Source organism: Colletotrichum phormii (genome assembly GCF_030913505.1).
Source record: "Colletotrichum phormii strain CBS 102054 chromosome Unknown BDP81scaffold_33, whole genome shotgun sequence".
Lineage (NCBI taxonomy): Eukaryota > Fungi > Ascomycota > Sordariomycetes > Glomerellales > Glomerellaceae > Colletotrichum > Colletotrichum phormii.
This window is the reverse complement of record NW_026851475.1, coordinates 339758-360730: the sequence shown is the minus strand read 5'-3', so window position 1 is coordinate 360730 and position 20973 is coordinate 339758. Positions and strand designations below refer to the sequence as shown.

Sequence of the window (20973 nt, the reverse complement as noted above, 5' to 3'; positions counted from 1 at the left end):
GCTCTCATGCAACGACACGTTTTCTTTCATCCACGGATATTATCAAACATTGAATTCAAGTATTGTAGATTTCATACTTCTGCGAGGTGTGCCCTGAGGTCTGGACCGAGCATCATCATGCAGTCCTCAGGATGACCTTAATCAGTATCCGATAGCCCAACAAGCTTGAGTCCCAGAGGCCACAGCTTCTCGGCTTTCTCCTGATCATACGCCCAAGTAGCGTATCCAGGGCCAATTTCACCAGTCGCGGGGTCCCAAGCGCCAATGATCTGGCAGTCCTCCAGATACTTTCCACCCAGGCCCTCCAAGTCCTTACTGACCGCCGCCCACACGGTAGTCGCTGCTCCTTGCTAAGCACTCTTCCAATGCTTGGCAAAGGTCTCAATCTTCCCCCATGCCGCCTTGAGCTCGTCCGGTACATGTTTCTGAAGACCGCTAAGAATGCCCCCGGGGTGAAGACTGAAATCATGGAGGCCCTTTGAACCGTATCGACGTTCCACTTCGTTGGCCATCCAGACAAGGGCAGTCTTGCTCTGGCCATACGCCATCCAGGGGTCGTAGTTTCCAGTCCAGTTCAGGTTATCGAACTGAACCTCGCAAGCTCTGTGCATGCTTGAAGAAACATTGACTAGGCGTGAAGGGGATTCCGGGGTCGATGAAGCAAGAAGGATAGGGTTCAGAAGCTGGGATAGGAGGAAATGTGCGAGATAGTTGGTGCCAAACTGGGTCTCAAAACCATCGGCAGTCTTTTCCTCAGGAGTCGCCATGACACCCGCGTTGTTGATAAGGATGTTCAAAGTCTTGCTCTTCGTCGCGAACTCTGCGGCGCACGCCCTGACACTGGAGAGGTCGTTCAGATCAAGAGTCAGGAGATGGACTCGGTCGTTCTGAGACATGTCGCCCAGGGTAGCTCTCGCCTTGGCGGGATTGCGAACCGCCAGGTACAGCGTTGCACCAGTCGCTAACAGCGCACGCGCGGTCTCAACGCCCAGACCGGAGGAACAGCCAGTGATGAGGACGACCTTGTCCGAGAGTTTGCCTTCGAGGCACTCGTCTTGGATGATTTGCAGAGCTGTGGGACGAGCATCCCCAGGGCCCTGAGGAGAAACGTGGGAAGAAGCGTACTTGGAAGACATTTTTGGAGAAGTTTTGGACTGAAGTGCTGTTTATTGGTCTTTAGGGGTGTATGGAGATGAATTTATGACGAAGTGTGATGTGCTTTCGATTTCCATCAGGTCGAGTCGAATCGAACACCCCTTTATAGTTGAATTTGAGACATACTTCACAAGAACACATGCATGCAGACAACGTCTTCTCTCTCGGAATTAATCTTGATAAGTCCAGAAAGTTTCTATCCACCGGCCTTCGACTTAACTAAAGCTGCGTCGTCTCATTGCCGCGTCGCCGCTTCGCGGCTCTCTGTCCGCTAGTAAATGCGCGGCATGCGGCCGCATTGCCCGCGTTGGGATACCCAGCTTGGAACATAGGGACCTCATCTCACGAAGCTTGAAAAGAAGCTCCAAAGTTTACAAGAAACTAGCTGTCCTTGCCTGTACTTTATTTTTTTGCTATTCAAAGGAAAGATCAGCTTGGATTAATCTTGCTGCACACCGCAGACTCAATGTCTTCCGCAAACTAAGGCGCTGCGAGCGGCAGTGTCGGCCGCTTCATCTGTCCACAGCCAGACCAGGCAAGACGAAAGGTTAATTGTTCCATTGCGCATTAAACCATCACTGATGCTACTATCTACCAGCTCCATGCAACTACTCGTTTCTTCTCTTTGGTATTCTGATCACTTCGATCCACGCCTGTACTCACTACGCAAAGATGGTAGGCTTCATCACGTCCGTCCGACGTAAAGCCATGGTTTTCCTAATTCGCTTCCTTTCCGGACAGCTTACAGCAGAGCTTGACCTTGACGAGATCACCCAGCTCGAGGTTGATTCGCGCGATCAAGATCGAAAGATCAGGATCCACGTCTATGACCATCCTCTACCTGATGCCAAGAGCGGACCAAGACCGGTCCTTATCAACTGGCACGGCAGCGGGTTCCTGGTTCCCGCTCTTGGGAGCGATGCGGCCTTCTGCAGCACTGTGAGAAAGTCCACGGGGATGATTGTAATCGATGCAGACTACCGCAAAGCACCCGCGGATCCTTTCCCTGCGGCTACTGATGATGCATTCGACATCCTGCAATGGGTTTGCGGTCAGCCTGAAAGGTTTGACTGAACAAAATCTTCTCGTCAGGCTTCAGCGCTGGCGGCAACATCGCCTTGGTCACTTCAACCGCAAGCTGTCAAAGCCAGTCACTCACGGCAGCAATCCGTGGAGTCCTCGCCCTTTATCTTGTCACCGATCAGCATAAGCCGCCAGAGGAGAAGAAAGCACCCTCGCCAATCCGGCCTATTCAGCCGTTCGTGGCCAACTTTATCGCGGAATGTTACATACCTGTCTCTATTCGGAAGGATGATCCTCGCATTTCACCCACCTTTACCGATGTCGACTTATTCCCCCAAAATATGCTCTTCATAACCTGTGAAGGAGACAACTTGTGTTTGGAAGCCGAGCAACTGGCGTCCAAGATTCATGAAACTGGTCGCAATGTCATCAGTCGGAGGTTCGATGGTGTTGCTCACGCTTGGGACAAATCTGTCAAGGCTGGCACCCGCGAGGAGGAGACCAGGAACGAAGCGTATATGATAGCAGTGGAATTCTTACGCGAGAACATTGCTGTGTAAATACCTTAGACCACTTTATAGAGCAATCTGAATTGTTTGAAGTCACACTTGAGACAGTCAAAGATAGCAACCATCGGTGTTAAATGCTAGACTATCGCGGCTTACTCGTGCATGGTTGTGCGATTTGAACACGAGGAGCAGCATCAATCATTTCAATTAATCTCAGCAATATTGGCGGTGTCTTTCTCAATCACCAAGCACTTGGCTGTTACTGTCTGACGGAAGAAAAAGATCTGATGGTATCCACAATGCAACTTTCGAACCCCGCGTACTTCATGCCCAGTATCTCGACGCTGCGTGTGGTATCCATTTGGTACACCTCTTTGGGGAGTTCTAGAGAGCAGTCAGCACTGAACGATTTTTGAGTATAAAGCCCACGTACCACCGCCCTTGGTGCATCTTGAAGGCAAGACTGATTTGTATTCCGGGAAGTGTTTGCGAATGATGTTGATGATCTCATGGTTTGAGCAGTAGCCGTTGGTGATGAAGAAGCGCTTGTTGCCGGCCTCTGCCTTCTCCATGGCTGCTACGTGAGCAAATGCCACGTCTCGAACATCGGCAAAAATGGGGTTCTGATATTGACACTTGATGTTAGCCGAAGCGCATCGAATAGAGACGCATTGTCATTCGGAGACATTGACTGACTTGCGTGGGTGGGATCTCCTTCTTTGCCGCGCCTAAGATGAAGCTGCGGATGAACTGATTGGAGGTATTAAGAGCACCAAGGGACGCCAGGTTCTGCACAGCAGGCCCAAATACGAGGGGTGGAAGGATAGTCGAGATGGAAAACGCAGGAGACTCGTTGGCAAGGAACTCCTAGGCTGCCTTCTCAGCAAACTTCTTGCTCGCTACACACAAGTTAGCTTCCATACGATCTCTCGACGGTAGGATTCAACATACCAGAGTACCCAGCGCCTGGGCTCTGCAATGCTTGCTCCATTGTGATGAGGTTCCAGTCGCTCTCATTGTACGTGTGACCTGGCCAAAGACCCTTGGAAACATCCATGATAGAACCAAAGGATGATGTGATGACCACGCGCTTGACTGAGGGGGCATTCTGTTTGATTGCTTGGAGGAAACCGGTGGTTCCATTGATAGCGGGATCGAGGAGATCCGCCTTGATATCAGTCACGTTGAAGTGAAAGGGGCTCGTAGTGTGAATAACTGCCTCAAAGGGTGGGTCAGATTTGACGGCATCGGTAAATGCATCGCTCTTGGCTACATCAGGTACAATGGCGAAAGACAGCCTGTCGGCTCCGATGTCAGGATATGACTGCTTGATTGCGTCTGCTTTGGCCTGGTTTCGGACGCTTGTGACCACAGAGTGTCTACGTGAGTGAGTTTAGTTGAGAACAGCGCGCATGCTTTTCGTCCAAGAAATGGAATGTCTCATACCCGCGCTCAAGAAGAAGCTTTATGATGTGCGTGGCAATGAAGCCACTGCCTCCAGTGAGAAGAACTCTGGTCATTTTGGCAAGGTCCGATTTGTAATGATTCTTGAAAACGCCAAGGTAATTCAATGTTGATGAAGAAGAGATGCCAAACAAGTCGTGTATTATTTCCAATACGATCAAAATTTGCTACAGAATAATTGACTATTAAATATGGGGGACTATAAGGCACGTGTAAGTCAACTGTTTTCGCACGTAGTCTTGTTCTTGACGGACTTAACATCTGTACGTCAGTCGTCCAGACGGATATAGGAAAACGTCTTCCCGTCTCGCTGACACGCCCGTGCTTCCTTGCCTACTGTAGCTTATGGATGCTAGAGAGGCAAAGAAATAGCTTTCACTCCACAATGACTCTCCATCTTCCTTGGCTGTAGCTCCTAAATGGCCTTGCCCGGCAGTTAAACCGGCATGGCGTTGGCGAAACTGAGCTGACGGATCCGGCCCCGGACTCGGACATTACAGGCACCTACAGACAGCTACGTACGCGTATCTACCCAATCACAATCCGAGCCATACACATTACTGTCTATCCGATGAACTGTATGGACATCCTTTAGAGTAAAGATTCAAGAAGACGGGAGAAAACCCACGAGATAAAAGAGGAGAGCGGCTTGTTCCGCACGATTGTCTGCTCACTCAAGGAATCGGGCCGCGACTTGACTCAAGCACCCTTACCCTTGTCTTACAGTCTTGTTTGCTACTATCCTGATCTATCGTGCAGCAATTTCAGGCGTCAGCTGGTTGCATCACGGCTTTAATTTCGACCGTAGAGACCGGATTTTCAACGGAGTGGCCCACAATGCATACGTAGTATTGAAGCAATCCAAACTGTCAAGGGCTTCTCAGCATGGCGAAGAGAGGCAGGCCAAAACGCAGTAGAAATATCACGAAGAAACCACTTTCCTCCTCCGAGAAGATTCCGTAGCACGCACTCCTCATCCACTTATTGTCATCCAAGAGACAACATTTCTACTCTCCCAAAGATGAATTCTCTTATTTTGCAGGTGCCGTCACGCTCGCCTGCACTTCACTCAGTTCAGCGTCACGCGTCCAAACAGGCAATGCTTCGACGAGTCTTCCAATCGTAGACCTGGGCTATGAGCTCCACCAAGCTTCCAACTTCGATGTAAGTAAAAGCTGGTACTTGACCCTTCATTGCTCCAAAGGGGGCAGTTGACTTCGCGATGCTTGAAACTCACCAATTACAGACCTCAAGTCAAGCATACAAATTTTCCAACAGTCGATACGGAGCACCGCCTATCGGCGATTTCGCTTCGCCGCGCCGGTACCTCCTGCAACGGACAGGTCTGTCGTGCAGAAGGGTGAAGAGGCCCGGATCTGCCGGGCTGCCCTCAGGCCCTGCCAGAATGGACACCGGGTCTTCTCGAACAAGCGTACCAGTACGTACTTGGTTCCAACGTCTCGTTATCTGGCGGCCAGCTCCTCGACTCGAGAGCCAGCGAAGACTGTCTGTTCCTGGACGTGGTGGTATCGAAGAAGATTTTCGATGCAACCAAGTCAAATGAGACTGCTACCTTGGCACCTGTAAGTAGAGGTTCCCGTAATCCATGCACTGCCATCATGGTCAAAGAAGCCCGAGTCAAAGAACCCCGAGCTGACAGGGACGAATCAAACAGGTTCTTGTATGGATCTACGGCGGTGGTTACGACACTGGCTCCAAGGCTGGGCTCAACAGTGGCTCGCCTGCAGGCCTTTTGAGGCAAGGCAACCATGATTTCGTCTATGTAGCTCTCAACTACCGCCTCGGTGCCTTTGGGTTCCTTAGTGGTCCCGAATTCACAACTCAGGGAGGCGTTACCAACGCGGGACTCCTTGATCAGAGGCTTGCACTGGAGTGGATTCAACAAAACATTCATCTTTTCGGCGGAGATGCGGCACACGTGACTCTTGCAGGAGAATCCGCTGGAGGGTCGCTTGTCTATCAGACAACTGTGAGTTAAAGCACGTCATTCAGTCATCCGCGGTGAACACTTCTGATTCTGGAGCATCTTAGGCTTTCGGGGGCTCCCAAGGCTCTGTTCCGTTCCAACAGATTATCCCACAATCCCCAGCAATCCTCCCATCCCCCCCAGCTCAAAGCCAGAACAACATCTTTGCGGAATTCCTATCCCGTTTGAACGTCAGCACCCTTGCCGAGGCCAGGCAGCTTCCTTTCTCAGCGGTTATCGCAGCCAATTACGATCAGGTCTTTGCCGGCCGCTTGGGAAGTTTCACATTTAGTCCCGTAGTCGATGGCGTCTTTGTCCCCGCTGAGCCCGCGGTGTTGATATCGGAGGGCAAATTCGATACCAAAGTCAAAGTCATGGCCGGCTCAAACACCAATGATGGTCTCTTCTTCGGTTCTTTCAACATCACAGACGACGCCGACTACCGCGAATGGATGTCTTCTATCCTCCATGGCGCCAGCGCCGACTCGATCGATTACATGGCAACGGACTTATACCCACCCATTCTCAACGGCTCTTATGGATACACGGATCACATCTCCCGCACTGCACTCACCATGCAGGACCTACTTTTCCGGTGCAATGGTCTTGCCCTTGCTAGATCATTAAACGGCACGACTCATCAGTACGAATTTGGCGTCTTTCCTGCCATGCACGCCGAGGATGTTGCATACACCTTTTCCGACAACGGAGTTGGCATGTCTAGCCCAGAGACTGCCATCGCCCTGCAGCGATACATGACCAGCTTCACTCTTAGCGGAAATCCTCATGGACAGGGGGTTACGGAGTTTCCCATGTACGGAAGAGATGAGAATGTCTTGCTCATGAACGCCACCGGCCAGTATGTCAGCCATTGTGACAGCTTGGCGACCGGCCGTTGCATCGGTCGTGACAGGGTGATTGCGTCTCTTGCAGTTTAATCAAGTCATGGCTCTTGCATAGATCTCTTCAGTACTTGGGGTAGAGGGGACGACACTCCAAGGGTCGCTGTGTAAGATTAGAAATAAATTGCTCATGGCATTTGTCTAAACCTTCTTTGGAACGAGGGGTAGTTGTAAAATAGTTCCTGTGAATGATAACTTTTACTCCTGGCTATGTTCTCCATCACATTAAGTCCTATAGCTCATGCCCTCGGCTGTTCTTCGTCATAAGTCATGTGAAACGCTGTCGTCTTCCTTATAGCCCGATGATCCTCCACCTCCTCGCTCGGAGTCCTCACACGCCTTTCGTCGGCGGCAGTAGGCAGGATGTACTCCTCGCTCGTATCGTCCCCAACCTTCGGTCTAGCATGCACACTCGTCAGATGGATTCCCTTCTTTTCTTCGCGGCCCTGATATGGGTGCCAGTCGTTGCGGCTCGTACCGGCGTGGATGAAGTTGCTTTTGTTCGTTCGTGGCGCGGAGCCTGTGTTGTAGCTGCCGGCAGACGAGCCTTTCTTGGTTACGAAGTAGGTCGGGAAGAGGTAGGTCAAGGGAAGACGGCACATGGGCAGGCAGGCGCAGATGATGGCGACGTTGTCTTCGACGACTGTCCAGAGTGTTGAGGCGATGTCGACTACGTTAATGTGTCAGCGTTTGAACCTACATAGAGTCATTACATCACTTACAAGTGGTGTCCGGGCTCGTGGTGGAAAAGTTCAGCGTCGTCATGCGCAAGATACTTGTGATGGTGACGAAGAGGCCCAGAGCAAATACAATCATGAGCAGCCTCTTCTGGTTGATGGGGAGTTTCGACTGCCACAGAACATGTTGCGGCAGTGCCATGATAAGAATATCGGTGGCAATAGAGAATCCTGCATTCGCATACCAATTCATGGTAAGCGAAATACAAGTACCAGGAATAGCCTTGTCCCAAGCCCTCGGGATAGGGGTGCACTGCCATATCGAAGAGGCCGAGGTCGCTACCATGTAGGCCAGGATGATGCTGAGAAGCGTGTAGCAAAGGATCCGGAAGTACCGTTGGACAAAGATGCGAAGATATAGGAGTAAGATGGATGCCTTTGTGAGATTGATGGTGATCTTGTAGAAGATTTGGGCAACATAGAACAGCTATCAAGAATCAGACATGTATCCACTTAGGCTTCATTACAACCGAACGTTATGAGATGTCGCCAACTACATACCTGTAAAGTCATCACCTTGTTAGGTTTGGACAGATTCCTGATGTGTTGTCCGAACCCATACTCGCAAGAAATCATCATCAATATCGACACGATCAGGCAGCAGATCTTAAGAGCGTCAACAAGGTACCATTTTATCGAGTGTCTAACAGAGTAGTAGACTTACAAAAGAGAAGAGAATAGTCCAGTCGTCCCAGCCAAGGCCAGATCTCATCTCGATCCTTGACCAAAACCGGATGCCCACGAAAACAGGCGTGAGAACGAAGAAGACGATGGCCGGCACCTGCACCATGAGTGCATTGCTCTCGCCGGGAATGTTCCCCTCAACCATGGCGAAAGTGCAGTGAGGTCGAGGTTGTAGGAGATGAGGCTGGTCTGATGAGGTTGTGGGCCCCGAAAGGCCAACGGTCTGTGGGCACGACACCAGGATATCGGAAGATGATATATGCAGATCGAGGAAGAATCCAATAAGCCGGGACGACTGGGTCCCCACGAACGGTTATATGTTCATGCCCAGACCTCTCTTGTGCAGACTTTGTGGCTTTTGACTAGGGAGAAACCCGTCCACCCAAGTCCGAAGGATTCGGTAGTCTTTCCGCAGTAGAAAAGGGGAAGGCGGAAATTCTATTGGGTGGCATTAAAGTGTGAAAACAGTAGGAGACAACGGCGGCCCCCGTGTATGTCTGCCGCCAGGCACAAGTCTACAAAACTCTCTCTCGCCCGTAACGCCCTTGCAGTGAGACCGAAAAGAAGGGTGGCGCGGAACGGGCGTGACAGTCTGCAGACTACTGCAGTAGTCGGAGGATCAGTCAGCCGTCTGCCAACATGCGTCTTCATTTACAGGAAAAGAGGTTGAGTAGCCAACCATGAGGTTCGCCAAGGGGTGGACGTGGGTTTGGGGGCCAGATGGAGGGAGACCAGGGCTGGGGATACATGAAGACAGAAAACGGCCGATAAACTAGATTACCGATCGCGAGACTACCAAGAGAAAAGGAACTCTGTACCCTTGTATTTGCCCGCAGGTCAAGGGAGAAGAAGAGTAACCACAAAAGGGTGGATGAATGGGTCACCGCATCCGTGGATGCCAGGATCAAACTCTGGACCGTCCACGACATCTTCCACACAAAACGTTCGATTCTGGAGCAGTCCGGGTTTCGTTAAAATGAATAGGTAATCGCTGAGGAATTTCTTCGGTGGCTCTCAAACTGATGTCGAATAAAAGTTTGCCGATGTTTTGTTCTGGTTCTATGCCCTGGACTTAATTAAGTATGCCATACCAATCAGGCGGAAGCTTGAAGGGATTGACCAGTGAAGGTGTTCGACAGAAAGGCCTGCATGAAAGAGAACGGCCTTGAGAGTCCAAAAGAGATGTCCAACGAACAAGTACCTAGCCGGGATCATCCAGGCACCCTCATCTTTGTCACTCTTTGCCTCTACATCTTGACATCTTGAGGAAGTGGTCTAGACACAGGCATCGGACAGCGATACCAGTTAGGTTAAGCCTGGCTCTACCATTCTTGAAGGAGGGACAGTGTGCCCGCAGCCCGGGTGATGCTTATAATTGCTGGGAAATGAGGCGCAGATGGTTTTGTACCATCGATCCTGGACCAACAGGGTTTCACATGTCGAGGGAGTCGATTCTACTGCTTTCTTTTTCTCGTCAGATTCTTCAACATCCACCAGACCGGTGGTTCAGATTTTGTTGGATGAGGGAATGGGGCGTGGAGAGTTTATGGGGTTCTGTAGCGGATTCCGGTGGTTCTCTTCGCATAAGCTGAATGGCTTTCCCCCTTGTTTGTCTGACAAGATCAGCTCACTCATCAGAGGCTTTTTGTGCTAAGAATCTTTGTTGGAACTCGTCATGAGACTACGCCACTATTGACTTGTACAACGTATAAGAAGCGCCGCAGTCCAGTTATTGGCGTCGACGAGATCCTTCGATAGGCACTTCGGAATGTTACTCGCCATCTTGCCATCAAGTTCTCGTTGTGGCTTGCTGTTCATCTTGGGTAAATTGAAGTTGCATGCGACCATCAGACAGGTTCGTTTAAAGTTCCCTGCCATCCGTAGCATCCGGAGGCCCGTCTGTGCGCCCTGGGGCCCGTCGTTCTTCGGGCCCTAATACTACCACGCCACCACATTATCGTCCGCCTTGTGGTCCCTTTGCGATGCCTTTAGGTGGGCTTTGTGAGCTTGGGGGCTGTTGGCGCCAACGTCCCGTTCTGGTTCCCGCTCCCGCCAACTCAATTTGGTGGGATGTCCGTCTGTTCTCGTTACAACCACCCGCCGCGATTGAGATCTGACATCCGATGCTACTTGAGGTCAGTGATGGTGACGACGTGTCCGACACTCAGTGTAAGATGAGGTGGTATTCTGGCTGAACTTGGCGAACAGATAAGTCGCTCCAACAGAAGAGGCAGCCGTTACTCTGGCCACCGAGATACCCTTATGATGCAGTTACTCGATAGAGCTCTCGGTCAACGGCGCTGAGTTTCCTTTCTGGGCAGCGATGTTCGCCGTGTGGTGTGTGCGGATTTCCTCCGGGCCGCGCTTGGCAAACCCCAAGTTCCGTGGTTCTCCAGGTGTCTTTTGATAAAGATATGCAGGCCTCAGGGCATAGAATCCTCCTTTGCTAGGCCTTCCCGATTTGGTCATCCTGGTGGGGAGGGTGGATGAATACATGTATGTACTGTACGGAGAAGTGATCGAAGGATTGTGCTCTGAAGGATTTTCCCCTCCTCTCAATGTTCTTCTGAGACTAATGCCCGCCGCGGATAGCCGGGACGAAGCACTAAAAATGCAAGCATCCCTGTCATCAGCAACAGCTTAAGGTGAAGTTGCTGCGGTCTAAGTCGGAAGAGGCTGGTGTTCTTCACCTGAACATGGCGGAGGTCTCGAAGAGAAATTTGCAAATACGTAACGACGGACGGTCCAACAGACCGACGAAATACGAGCTACGAGCGACAGTCCGGCTGATATAGCATGGCTCCTGTCTTATTGACGTTCGACCGATATTCCATGTCACCGAGCCGCCAAGCTCTCGGCTGGTCTGCGACGACATACGAGCGAGCGTTCTCCTCAGTCGAACGGGTACTGGCGACCGCGCCTGCACTGGGGAAACATCTGTCTATGAATTTCAATCATGTACAGCAATTGTGATGAGGGCTGTCATTGATGGAAACCGAGATCTGTGCAACGCCGATCAAGCTTCTCGCCGATTCTGCTGTCGCCTCAACTGCGCATCGCAGGTCGATAAGAAGAGACACCGTGCCTCTTCAGAAAGCTCAAGTTCCATGGAGTGTGGACGCCTCTGAGGCCAAGAACATGGGTTATCAGGATTGCGCACCACCGCACGTCACAAGGGTTCATCTGTGTGAGATACCCTACCCCATAATCGTGTTGGTGACGACCAGGCCCCTGCAAATGTCCTCCTAATATATCGTTATTCCCGGCCGAAATCCTACTGATTCTGTCCGTCATGATCTCAGCGTGCTTCCCCAGGCCAGTGATCGCTGGAACTGCGCGAACGATCCCACCTTGCCTGAGCCAACCGTCGATGTTGCCAATCCATTCGCCATGTTTACTATTGTAACTCACAGATCGGTGGCCAATTATACGGTGGTCACATACCATTAGAGACAGAGATCATTGACGTATTGGATCTCTCGCAGTCCAACCATAACACAAGGCCTAAACAAGCCCGTCTGAGCCACCGACCCGGGCCGTACCCTCAGCGGCCGGCTTGAACGGCGCAGCACCCGACATGAAGAAATGGCGCCAGTCCACCTCACCGTCCGGGCATACTCGCCAGCGGAGCCGAGTCTGTCAGGCCCACTGGACAGCGGAGATTAGGGTGTCGAAGCCATCGAATATGGAGTTCGCCTTCCGCAGTTATGCGGCCCAAAAAGGCACGGCGTCATGACCGGCTTCTGTCTTCCTCCATCCCTACCTGTCTCCCTCCCTAAGTCCCTCCCTCACTTCTCCATCTTTTATGTGCATGTTGCAGCTATTCCATGCCTAGCATGCCCACCATGTGCTCCAACACACGTGGTGGTTCCCGGCAACTTGTCCGAGCTACCATCGCAATATAAACAGAGGGCGCCCATCCTAGGCTGAAGGCTGTTGAATGATCTCCCATCGCACGCACCAGCTGTTGGCACTTTGCTCAGGTCAACGGGTATCTCTGGTAGAGTCAAAGTCGAGTTATCATCGCTGTTAAGTAAGTAAGCTTCCCTTTGCGTCAATACCTCAATTGAGGCCATGCCCAAGCTCTACGGACTTGCAGATTATTGTCTCGGTCGCATTTCACAATGAAGTCATTGAGAAGACCATGATCAACATCTACAGCAGTCTGCTTGTTTGTTGATCTGTTTGTTCGTTATGTTTGATTGTCCGGTTGTCTGCAGTGATTACCAATTTCGCCCCGTACGGGATGAAAAACCACTTGTTGGCTGTCCACATTGTCAAGCGCATGAGGATTCTCATCATGCGACACTTCACTCAGTATTCACGCAGCTAACCCTACCAAGTCCGTCACAATGAAGGTCTTCTCCCTCATCACCACCCTCGCCGCGGCGGGCGTCGCCCTAGTGTCCGCGCAGGGGACAATCGACGACAACTCCGACTCTTTCCCCGAAGACCTCAACGGCTCCAACTTCACCTATCCATGGCCCGTCAAGTTATACAAGTTCACCTCCCAGCTGCAGGAGCTGGAGATGGCCTTCATGGATGTCAAGCCGAAGTGCGCTCCCAATGGAAAGACGGCCGTACTCTTCCATGGCAAGAACTTCTGCGGCCCGACGTGGGAGACCACCATCCGCGTCCTCGCCCAGTCCGGCTACCGCATCATTGCCCCGGATCAGATCGGCTTCTGCAAGTCTACCAAGCCTGAGCGCTACCAGTTCTCTCTGCAGCAGTTCGCGACCAACACCAACGGTCTTCTGAAGACCCTTGGCATCGAGAGCGTCACTGTCATGGGTCACTCACTCGGTGGCATGCTCACCACCCGCTACGGTCTGATGTTCCCCGACGAGGTCGACGAGATGGTCCTCGTCAACCCCGTCGGCCTCGAGGACTACAAGGCGCTCGGCGTTCCCTACCTCCCCATCGACGACAACTACGTGACGGAGCGCGCCAGCTCATACGCTTCCATTAAGGGATACGAGCAGGCGACCTACTACGTCGGGGAGTGGAAGGACGAGTACGACACCTGGGTCAACATGCTGGTCAACATCTACAAGGGTTCCAAGGCCGACACGTACGCGCTCAACCAGGCCCAGATCGTCGACCTTGTTCTCACGCAGCCCGTCAGCTATGAGTTCTCTCTCCTCAAGCCTCGCACTCTGCTCATGATCGGCGAGAAGGACAACACTGCCATCGGGAAGCAATGGTCTCCTCCTGATGTCGCTGCAAAGCTGGGCAACTTTGCTGCTCTTGGTCCTGCTGTTGCTGCTCAGATCCCAAACGCGACTCTTCACACCTTCCCTACGCTTGGTCACGCACCTCAGATCTCCCAACCGGAGGAGTTTCACGACGCGCTTGTTTCCTGGTTGTCCAAATAGATAGCCAGTAACTGGGGCTCTTTAGACGGAGCTTGGCGAAAGGGGCGCTTGATAAATATTCTGTAATATTGTAATGCCTACGCCCGACTTCTTTGGTTCTTGGAAGCCTGATAGATCGAAGAGACGTTCCGGCCGTCTCGTCAAAGAGCAAACTACTGTGACCCCTGCTGCTTGAATCTGCGGTGAACCAAACCAGTGACAGAGTATCATTCGAAAATGGCAGTGTTCAATACATGTCTACCGCATGTATCTATTGAGTATGATGACTTGTTTCTGGAGACTCCTAAGACTGCACCAGTCAGCATCGAAGTGCATTTTTCCTGCCTTCTACTCGCTGAGGCGAGGTTGGGGCTGCGGCAATGTCCAATCAGATTTCGGCAGAGGCCAATCATGAAGGAACATTTTGAAAAGCCCAACATCTGCCTGGCACCATGTGTGGCTTAGTGCAGCTGGATCAGATTGTGGGATAGACCAATCAACAGTCACGCATGCACCGCATGCCGCTTCATGCATCTATTTATTTTACCTCCTATCTCTGTGATAGTTTACTCAAGACACAGGGTTTTTCCTGAAACTCGCGGTTTATGACCTGCCTTTGTGCCACAGAGGCAGATGCCCAAGATCAACACTCAGTAACCTGTAGTTTCACGAGCGACTCGACATCCCGTAGAACACAGTTCTGTTGCCATGTTCCGCCGGCAACGGCAGGCTGTAATCAGCGATGCAGAATGGGAGCGCGTAAGACCGGTCATTAGACAGCTGTACCTTCGAGAGGACATGACCTTGAGCTTCGTCTTGGTAGCGCTGAGTACCGTGCACAATTTTCACGCAAGGTAAGTCAAATAACTCTCTGAGCTAACGACCTCATTCATTTCTCGAGATGGATTTCGCTCAAATCTCGGCTACTAACATATCCTGCAGTAATGCCCAGTTGGAGTGGAAGCTCAAGCATTGGTGCATGGTCAAGAATATGAGCGGCCAGCAGTGGAAATACACCGATATTCAAATTCGTTAGCGACAAAGTCGAGGTAAAAAGAGCAGTCTATATCTCTCTGGAGTCCCCCTGAGAGCTGCAGCAGTAGAAAAGGCAAGGATGCGGCACTGCTACACACCGGTTGTTGAGCAATACAAACCAGGTAATAAGCTATTGCTCTTCTGAAGATTTCTATGAAAGGACCAATATCAAATCCCATTTCTGTACTCTCAACGCTCCATTGATTCCATACCTGCTTACTTAATGATTACAGCCTTCGCGACGTCGTCGTTACCTGCCGATTTACCCCTTCTCATTCGAACTCCTTCGCCTGTTCAAGAAGCTCGATGCTCAGGTCCCACTGAAGATATTCCCTGGTCACAATGTCAACATCTCTTGAACGGTATGTCCATCATTGCATATTTCTTAGGAATATCCTCATTAATCGTTTTAGCTTTGACAATGTCCATTCCCGTGCAAATGAAATATGGGATACGTCCAACAGTTCTGGTTGGCAGAGAACTAAAACGCATCATCTTTCGCGAACGGCAGTCACTGGATTACAAACCAAACCTTCAGCACACCTTTCAGGCCCTTTCCCTTCTAATGCCTGAGAAAGTGCTGGGCAATCATGCTTTCAGAGCAGCTGGGTTCACACAATGCTCGTCTTCCAGAAGTAATACCCCGGAAGCCTTAGAAATCATGGTCTTTCTCCTATCCAATGCCTTCTGCAGCTACCTAGACGACGGGCCGACCGAACGAGATGTTGTCAATCAAGCAATTTTGGCCATGTTCCGGGAGGTCAACGCTTGGAGATTACTGATCTCACAAAAATATGAGAATCTCCCGCTTAGTCTTCAGGCTTTCTTGCATCAAATGTTCCAAAAGGCAGTCCTGGCATCAGATACAGCCACGATTGAATCTCTTGTCTCAGCCGGGGTTGACGTCGACCTTCCTCTTAATCACCTACCTTTGATGTTGATATGGGGACAACGGAGGCATATGACCGCACTTCACTGGGCTGTCCATACACTCAATTTCACCATGGTCGAGCTCCTTCTCAAGCTTGGCACCAGCACCAGATCAGTGGATCTGGATATGCTTCAAATTGCTTGCACAGGGCACCATGCCAGGGACATCTCAGCGCTTGAGAAGACCACAAAGTGGTTACTATCTGTTTACCAATACCAGGAGGCTGACGAAATCAAAGCTCGTATCTTCTTAAACGAGCTCGCATCCGCACCTCACTCTGAAACGACAGAGCTTGTCCTGCAGTTTTTCGAGCCTAAGCTTCACAGTCCCACGTCACTTGCCCAAGTCCTCATGACAGCCATCAAACCAGCAGCAGGTGGGTCTTCGAATGGATTTCAAAGCACCGTAGATGTTTGAACAACACCAACTACCTCGGAGAATCAGTCCTGGGCGTTGCAGCTTTCAGGGACAACTATCAGCTATACAATCGTCTCCTAGAGTTCGTTGCTATGTCAAACCCAGTTATCGAGTTTATTCATCACACGCTCGCTACACCACTTCAATGCGCCGCATCTGGTGCCGGTCCGAGCCTCATGAAACTGCTACTAGACAACGGCGCGGACATCAATTTCTGCCAAACCTCTCCAGGGGATCACGCTGAGGGTACTCACCGTTACCGAGCTCAATTGGTGAGAATTGGCGGCATCTCTTACAAGCATAAAGTAGGCCAAGTAGGGGAAACTGCACTTCAAGCAGCTCTATCTTGCAAGAATGAAGACAACGCCTTGTTTCTCCTCTCGAGCGGAGCAAGATTAGTAGGAGGAGAGCTAGCTATCGCAATCCGCACGCGTCAGTATTCGCTTGTCGAGAAATTGCTCGCACTTGGTGCTTCGCTCACGGCTGCAAGCCTTCGCCATGAGCTAATACCTCTCGAGTCCGCGATAGTGACTCAAAATTCAGCAATGGCTCTACGGATAGTACACTCAATGGATGCAACCATGTTCCCGGCAAGAGCTGTATATGCAGCTGTGTATATTGCGTCCGCCACTTCCGACTGGACAATCTTCCATGAGTTATTGTTTGTTTGTTTGTTTTATATTTAACGCCATGGCGGCAAGGGCGCAGCCGCCCTTGCGGCAGACCTCCCGGAGGGTATGTGGCGTGAAGGGTCGCAGGCTCTAGCTTTATATTATATAGTACACGCCGTATCCTGACGTCCTCCAAATCTTGCTTGTGAGCTATTATGTGTTCTATCTATCCCCAGTTCCGACTGGTGCCCTAGTTCTGTTATAACCATCTGGTTTCTTAATAGAGGTAGTTTGTTGTTTGGAGGATAGGTTATGACCTATCTCCTAGTACCGCGGGTAGATCTTCTGGAAGAAGTCTGTTACGTAGAGGAAGGCCTGGAAGCCTTTAGAGTCAGTGATTGGCCCCTTGAAGTAGCGATCGAGGGACCTTATAGGTCCTACGGGCTCCTGGCGTCTGTAGGGGTAGAGGGTGGCCTACTGTTGCCTCCTTAGTAGGGTCTTTCGGTAGTAGACTAGATGGTCTGCCTCCTTAACCTTTCCACAGGAGCAGGTGAGTAGTGCTTCTGTGTGGTTAAAGCGTTGTTGATATTGTTTAAAGTCCCCGTGGCCTGACCGTGCCGCGAGGAGGTGATGAAGGGCAGCCCTAGGGAGGCCAAGTTCAGGAGGGTAAGCAAGGGTGGCCTTGAGCCCCAGTTGGGTATAGCGGGGAGTTGCCTTTTGTTTCTACTATCGTTTATATTGGCGTCTTGGCCGCTCTTTAGTAAGCCATTTGATACCTGATAGAGTAGCTAGTTGGCCCCTAGGGACTGGTAGAGTTGTTCCCTCCTTAGCTAGGCTGTCTGCTTCTTTGTTTCTTTTAATATCTTGGTGCCCTGGGGACTAATGGGTTTGTATATCGTATATCCTAGCTACCTCCTGGATCTCTAAGAAGGCAGCTTGTGAGGAGTCTGGGACCTTGCCACGGATTCCCTGGATGATACTGGTATTATCGATGTAGATGTGTATCGGCTGGCCTTGAGAGGTATGGAGGGCCCGTCGGAGCCCCGCCCTCGCCCCTTCCGCCTCACCGTTAAACACCTTTGCTAAGCCGAGGCGGCCGCAGCCCTGGGCTATATGTCTGTTTTTGCGATAGATAACAAAGCCGAGCCCCGTGGTCCCATTAGTGGCTTTAGAGCCGTCTGAGTAGACGATTGTATGATTGTCTGGTACGGTCTTGAGCCAGGCTTGGAAGGCTTTAGCTGCATCCTCCTTATGCTCTAGGGCTATGAGGTCTTGTGAGCCTGGGGGGTATTGCGGCTGTATGAGTAAAGGCCTTGGGCATTTAGGTAAGAGGCCAGTTGTTCTTTGAAGTCTTGTCCGTTGCCGCCCCTGCTGCCAGAGCCTTGGGACCAAGGGATGCTGTTGGTCAACCTTCTGTAGCCGCGTAGCAAAGCGTAGTCGTGCTGCCTCGAGGGCAACCTCTGCTGTGGGCAGGCCAGCCTCACGAAGGAGGCTGCTAGTTGGTGTGGTTCTCCAGACAGGTAGGATAGCCCTTGCCGCTGCTGAAATAACTTTCCCGACTTTGCGGACCAGGCCCTTCTGTCCCGTACCTATAGTAGCTATCTGCATAGTAGTACCACTACTGGTATTGGTGTTGTTACTTAAGGCTGGTCTGTATAAGCCTGCATACCAGGTTTCAGCTCCGTAGAGGACTATCGGTAAGATACAGGCGACGGCCGCTTTACGCACAGCAGCTGCTGGTAGCCCCCCTTTTGTGTTTGTTAGGTGCCGTAGGAAATGGGCTACCTTTTTTGCTGCGACATTAACCTCGTGGAGACTCTCATTAGCATGGGCGCTGACATAAATGAGAACTACGAGGGCTTCCACCGTCCTCCGCCTTTAGCAATGGCAGCCATGAAGGGCTTGTTCAATATCGTAAGAAAGCTACTTCAGCTAAACGCAGACCCAAATGCCACAGCGGGCATACATTTCGACCGGACTGCGCTAGAAGGAGCCTCTGAAAGAGGAAGGCTAGACGTCGTAAAGCTACTTCTCGATTCTGGTGTCTCAATTGAAGGGACTGGACGTCGTCAATACATCAGGTCTATCATATTTGCAAGAAGGGAAGGGCATCCTACCGTTGCGAAGTTGCTGAAAGACTCTCGACGCTGGTCCAAGGCTGACCAAGATGTCTTCGATGAACTCGAATCGCTTGATGAAAACCGCGGCGTAAATAAAGACAACGAGGAGGACGCATTTGGCATCGAACGCGCTGGACGATACAGGGGACACGTGGCGCTTCCCTGGTCACAATGTGAGTACGATCCAGCAGCGGAAATGACAATGACACCGGCAATCGGAGAGGACAAGACAAAAGATACTCCAGAGGATCTGGCATCGCCATTCGAGGCGGGTGTATTACTCAAAGACAACAGCAGCGGTAAGACCAGTACAAGAGGGGAGACTGCGAGGAGTGGAATCGCTCGGGACTTGCCAGGATTGGCTGGTGCTGAATGTTCCGCATCTGTTGGAGAGGGTGGCTGCAGCCTTCATGATGAGCATACTCAAGGGGGCGACGGCGAGGATTGGATGGAGAAATACGTTCGTTTCCCCTCAGTAACACCCTCAGTCTGCTGAGACGGTGATCATTCTTGCTGCTGTATTTACTTTTCTGCTCTAAGACTTATTTCTATTCTTCGTTTGAAGGTTGAATTTGTCGGACTATGACAGTAGGAATCCAAATGCGCAGTTAGTGGCTTTGGCCCATGGAAAATATTGTCTCGGGGAGAGGGGAACGGGGGAAGGGGGAAGGGGGAAGGGGGGACATGGGCGGGGTGAAAGGCCAAGAGCGGGGCTTAAGCGCTAATGATGTCAAACTGGGCTGAATATTCATGTACCCTTTTTCGTTTCTCAGTTTTATAAGGGCTAATGAAAAGATCGGAGTCACCTAGACACACACAGCTCACTAATATCCGGCGAGGCTGCGTTCGTCAATGATGGCGGGGTGTCAAAGTTGAAAGGATGACAGGTCATCTAGCTACTAGCAGCGAACCTGCCGGTTGGGGTATCTCGGACTCTGATTTTGGGAATATAGACAAGGACGTTCAGCTGCTTTCATCAGAAGTTCTCGAATTCCCCCTGTCAATCTCATTGCATTGCATCAATCAAGCAGACTCGAGCTCGACTTCAGGTCTCCCTCATCCCAGTCTCCCAGATCCGCCCCAACACCACAAGAGCAAAACACCTCCCAGCCCAGTCCATCCCATCCCCAGCTCAATCCTTCGGCCCAACGCCAAACTCCCCAGTCTCATACAGACTTCCCACAGTGACACCCCTCTTCTCGGCAACCATACCCATCAGCTGCTGCCCCACGTCCTTGATCTGGTTATACTCCCGCAGCAGCTTGACGTGCTTCGCGACCACCGCTGAGGCCTCTTCAAACTCTCTACGTGCGGAGAGAAACGTCAGCAAAGTCTTTCAGTGTATTTGAGTCGTATCAAGAAACAGTTTTACGAAGAAAACAGAGATGAAACTGGTTGAGGTGACCTACTTGTCATTTTTCTCATCATTTATTTTACCTTTTGGAACTGAATTTGTTTTATCGTCCATTTTTTGTGTCGTTTTGGCCTGTGTCTCTTCAGGCACGGCTTTCTGGGCCTCTTTTTAAATACCCTGAGCTGAGAAACACAGAATATTTCGTTTGATTGGCTGGTTTACCGTTGTATGATGACCAAATGGCACTTATTGAATATCTCAAACCACCTCTTGATGTTGACATGAAGTCGAAAGCACGGACCACATACAAACACACCCGGCTCAGCCTTGGATTGGCAGGCACAAACGGCAGCTGCTTCCTTCAGAGCAAACAGCACGGGAAGGAACAAAAAAGACAAAAAGTGAGTCAAAAAACACTTTGCAGACCATTGTCGCATCAAGGGGTGGTGTATCATGCCATTGGCCAAAAGAGAAAGATTTATTGAGAAAGGCAAAAGATTGGACGATCTGGGAATCGAACCCAGGACCTACCGCATGCTAAGCGGTCATTATACCACTAAACCAATCGCCCGTTGTTAAAATGGAAAGTTGGGTGCGCGCTCATGTAGCGCGCGCCGCGGGCCAGCTCCGCGCGAGGGGAGGCTCGCTCGAAAGAGGGCCCGTCTTCCTTCCCCAGCCGGCGCGTTGACT

At 51.1% G+C, this 20973-nt stretch overlaps 10 protein-coding genes and 1 non-coding gene across 11 annotated transcripts; 6 read left to right on the top strand and 5 right to left on the bottom strand.

The window, feature by feature from the left end:
* Positions 1-137: 137 nt before the first annotated feature.
* Positions 138-1136, bottom strand: BDP81DRAFT_455101 (short-chain dehydrogenase; the record flags this gene model as incomplete). The annotated part of the gene is made up of 2 exons (XM_060593029.1): positions 138-350; positions 420-1136. 2 exons carry the CDS (start codon positions 1134-1136, stop codon positions 138-140), a joined length of 930 nt encoding a protein of 309 aa, XP_060438794.1.
* Positions 1137-1827: 691 nt separating this feature from the next.
* Positions 1828-2738, top strand: BDP81DRAFT_400031 (Alpha/Beta hydrolase protein; the record flags this gene model as incomplete). Its single annotated transcript, XM_060588635.1, has 2 exons — positions 1828-2206; positions 2248-2738. 2 exons carry the CDS (start codon positions 1828-1830, stop codon positions 2736-2738), a joined length of 870 nt encoding a protein of 289 aa, XP_060438793.1.
* A 208-nt stretch (positions 2739-2946) lies between these two features.
* On the bottom strand, positions 2947-4207 carry BDP81DRAFT_506893 (uncharacterized protein; the record flags this gene model as incomplete). Its single annotated transcript, XM_060595673.1, has 5 exons — positions 2947-3071; positions 3121-3310; positions 3384-3554; positions 3622-4066; positions 4134-4207. 5 exons carry the CDS (start codon positions 4205-4207, stop codon positions 2947-2949), a joined length of 1005 nt encoding a protein of 334 aa, XP_060438792.1.
* Positions 4208-5036: 829 nt separating this feature from the next.
* Positions 5037-7076, top strand: BDP81DRAFT_465844 (carboxylesterase family protein-like protein; the record flags this gene model as incomplete). The annotated part of the gene is made up of 6 exons (XM_060594331.1): positions 5037-5064; positions 5248-5315; positions 5398-5494; positions 5556-5734; positions 5812-6141; positions 6204-7076. 6 exons carry the CDS (start codon positions 5037-5039, stop codon positions 7074-7076), a joined length of 1575 nt encoding a protein of 524 aa, XP_060438791.1.
* Positions 7077-7279: 203 nt separating this feature from the next.
* On the bottom strand, positions 7280-8606 carry BDP81DRAFT_333596 (uncharacterized protein; the record flags this gene model as incomplete). The annotated part of the gene is made up of 4 exons (XM_060585679.1): positions 7280-7710; positions 7763-8204; positions 8279-8383; positions 8442-8606. The coding sequence occupies 4 exons, from the start codon at positions 8604-8606 to the stop codon at positions 7280-7282; spliced, it is 1143 nt and encodes a 380-aa protein (XP_060438790.1).
* Positions 8607-12372: 3766 nt separating this feature from the next.
* On the top strand, positions 12373-13944 carry BDP81DRAFT_143549 (Alpha/Beta hydrolase protein). Its single transcript, XM_060581861.1, has 3 exons — positions 12373-12494; positions 12805-13532; positions 13587-13944. Exons 2-3 carry the CDS (start codon positions 12814-12816, stop codon positions 13834-13836), a joined length of 969 nt encoding a protein of 322 aa, XP_060438789.1. The 5' UTR covers positions 12373-12494; positions 12805-12813; the 3' UTR covers positions 13837-13944.
* Positions 13945-14523: 579 nt separating this feature from the next.
* On the top strand, positions 14524-14851 carry BDP81DRAFT_400025 (uncharacterized protein; the record flags this gene model as incomplete). The annotated part of the gene is made up of 2 exons (XM_060588634.1): positions 14524-14669; positions 14758-14851. The coding sequence occupies 2 exons, from the start codon at positions 14524-14526 to the stop codon at positions 14849-14851; spliced, it is 240 nt and encodes a 79-aa protein (XP_060438788.1).
* Positions 14852-14929: 78 nt separating this feature from the next.
* BDP81DRAFT_440855 (uncharacterized protein) lies at positions 14930-15821 on the top strand. The gene is made up of 3 exons (XM_060591552.1): positions 14930-14972; positions 15084-15212; positions 15264-15821. Exons 2-3 carry the CDS (start codon positions 15193-15195, stop codon positions 15421-15423), a joined length of 180 nt encoding a protein of 59 aa, XP_060438787.1. The 5' UTR covers positions 14930-14972; positions 15084-15192; the 3' UTR covers positions 15424-15821.
* A 2616-nt stretch (positions 15822-18437) lies between these two features.
* Positions 18438-19394, top strand: BDP81DRAFT_440852 (ankyrin repeat-containing domain protein). The gene is made up of 2 exons (XM_060591551.1): positions 18438-18868; positions 18927-19394. The coding sequence occupies exons 1-2, from the start codon at positions 18586-18588 to the stop codon at positions 18941-18943; spliced, it is 300 nt and encodes a 99-aa protein (XP_060438786.1). The 5' UTR covers positions 18438-18585; the 3' UTR covers positions 18944-19394.
* A 298-nt stretch (positions 19395-19692) lies between these two features.
* On the bottom strand, positions 19693-20465 carry BDP81DRAFT_440851 (Swi5-domain-containing protein). The gene is made up of 2 exons (XM_060591550.1): positions 20339-20465; positions 19693-20233 (listed from the first exon to the last, which is right to left on the bottom strand). Exons 1-2 carry the CDS (start codon positions 20395-20397, stop codon positions 20062-20064), a joined length of 231 nt encoding a protein of 76 aa, XP_060438785.1. The 5' UTR covers positions 20398-20465; the 3' UTR covers positions 19693-20061.
* A 317-nt stretch (positions 20466-20782) lies between these two features.
* BDP81DRAFT_t350 lies at positions 20783-20854 on the bottom strand. Its single transcript has one exon. It is a non-coding gene; the product is annotated as a tRNA-Ala (tRNA).
* Between the last annotated feature and the right edge of the window lie 119 nt (positions 20855-20973).

What these genes read in the sequence shown, in the direction of transcription:
- BDP81DRAFT_440851 (XM_060591550.1), bottom strand. Translation starts at nt 20,397, where the DNA reads ATGGACGATAAAACAAATTCAGTTCCAAAAGGTAAAATAAATGATGAG. An exon ending in AATGATGAGAAAAATGACAA is followed by an intron (nt 20,234 to 20,338) that starts GTAGGTCACCTC and finishes CTCCGCACGTAG; the next exon opens with AGAGTTTGAAGAGGCCTCAG.
- BDP81DRAFT_440855 (XM_060591552.1), top strand. Translation starts at nt 15,193, where the DNA reads ATGTCAACATCTCTTGAACG. An exon ending in ATGTCAACATCTCTTGAACG is followed by an intron (nt 15,213 to 15,263) that starts GTATGTCCATCA and finishes TAATCGTTTTAG; the next exon opens with CTTTGACAATGTCCATTCCC.
- BDP81DRAFT_440852 (XM_060591551.1), top strand. Translation starts at nt 18,586, where the DNA reads ATGGGCTACCTTTTTTGCTGCGACATTAACCTCGTGGAGACTCTCATT.
- BDP81DRAFT_143549 (XM_060581861.1), top strand. Translation starts at nt 12,814, where the DNA reads ATGAAGGTCTTCTCCCTCATCACCACCCTCGCCGCGGCGGGCGTCGCC. An exon ending in AAGGGTTCCAAGGCCGACAC is followed by an intron (nt 13,533 to 13,586) that starts GTACGCGCTCAA and finishes GCAGCCCGTCAG; the next exon opens with CTATGAGTTCTCTCTCCTCA.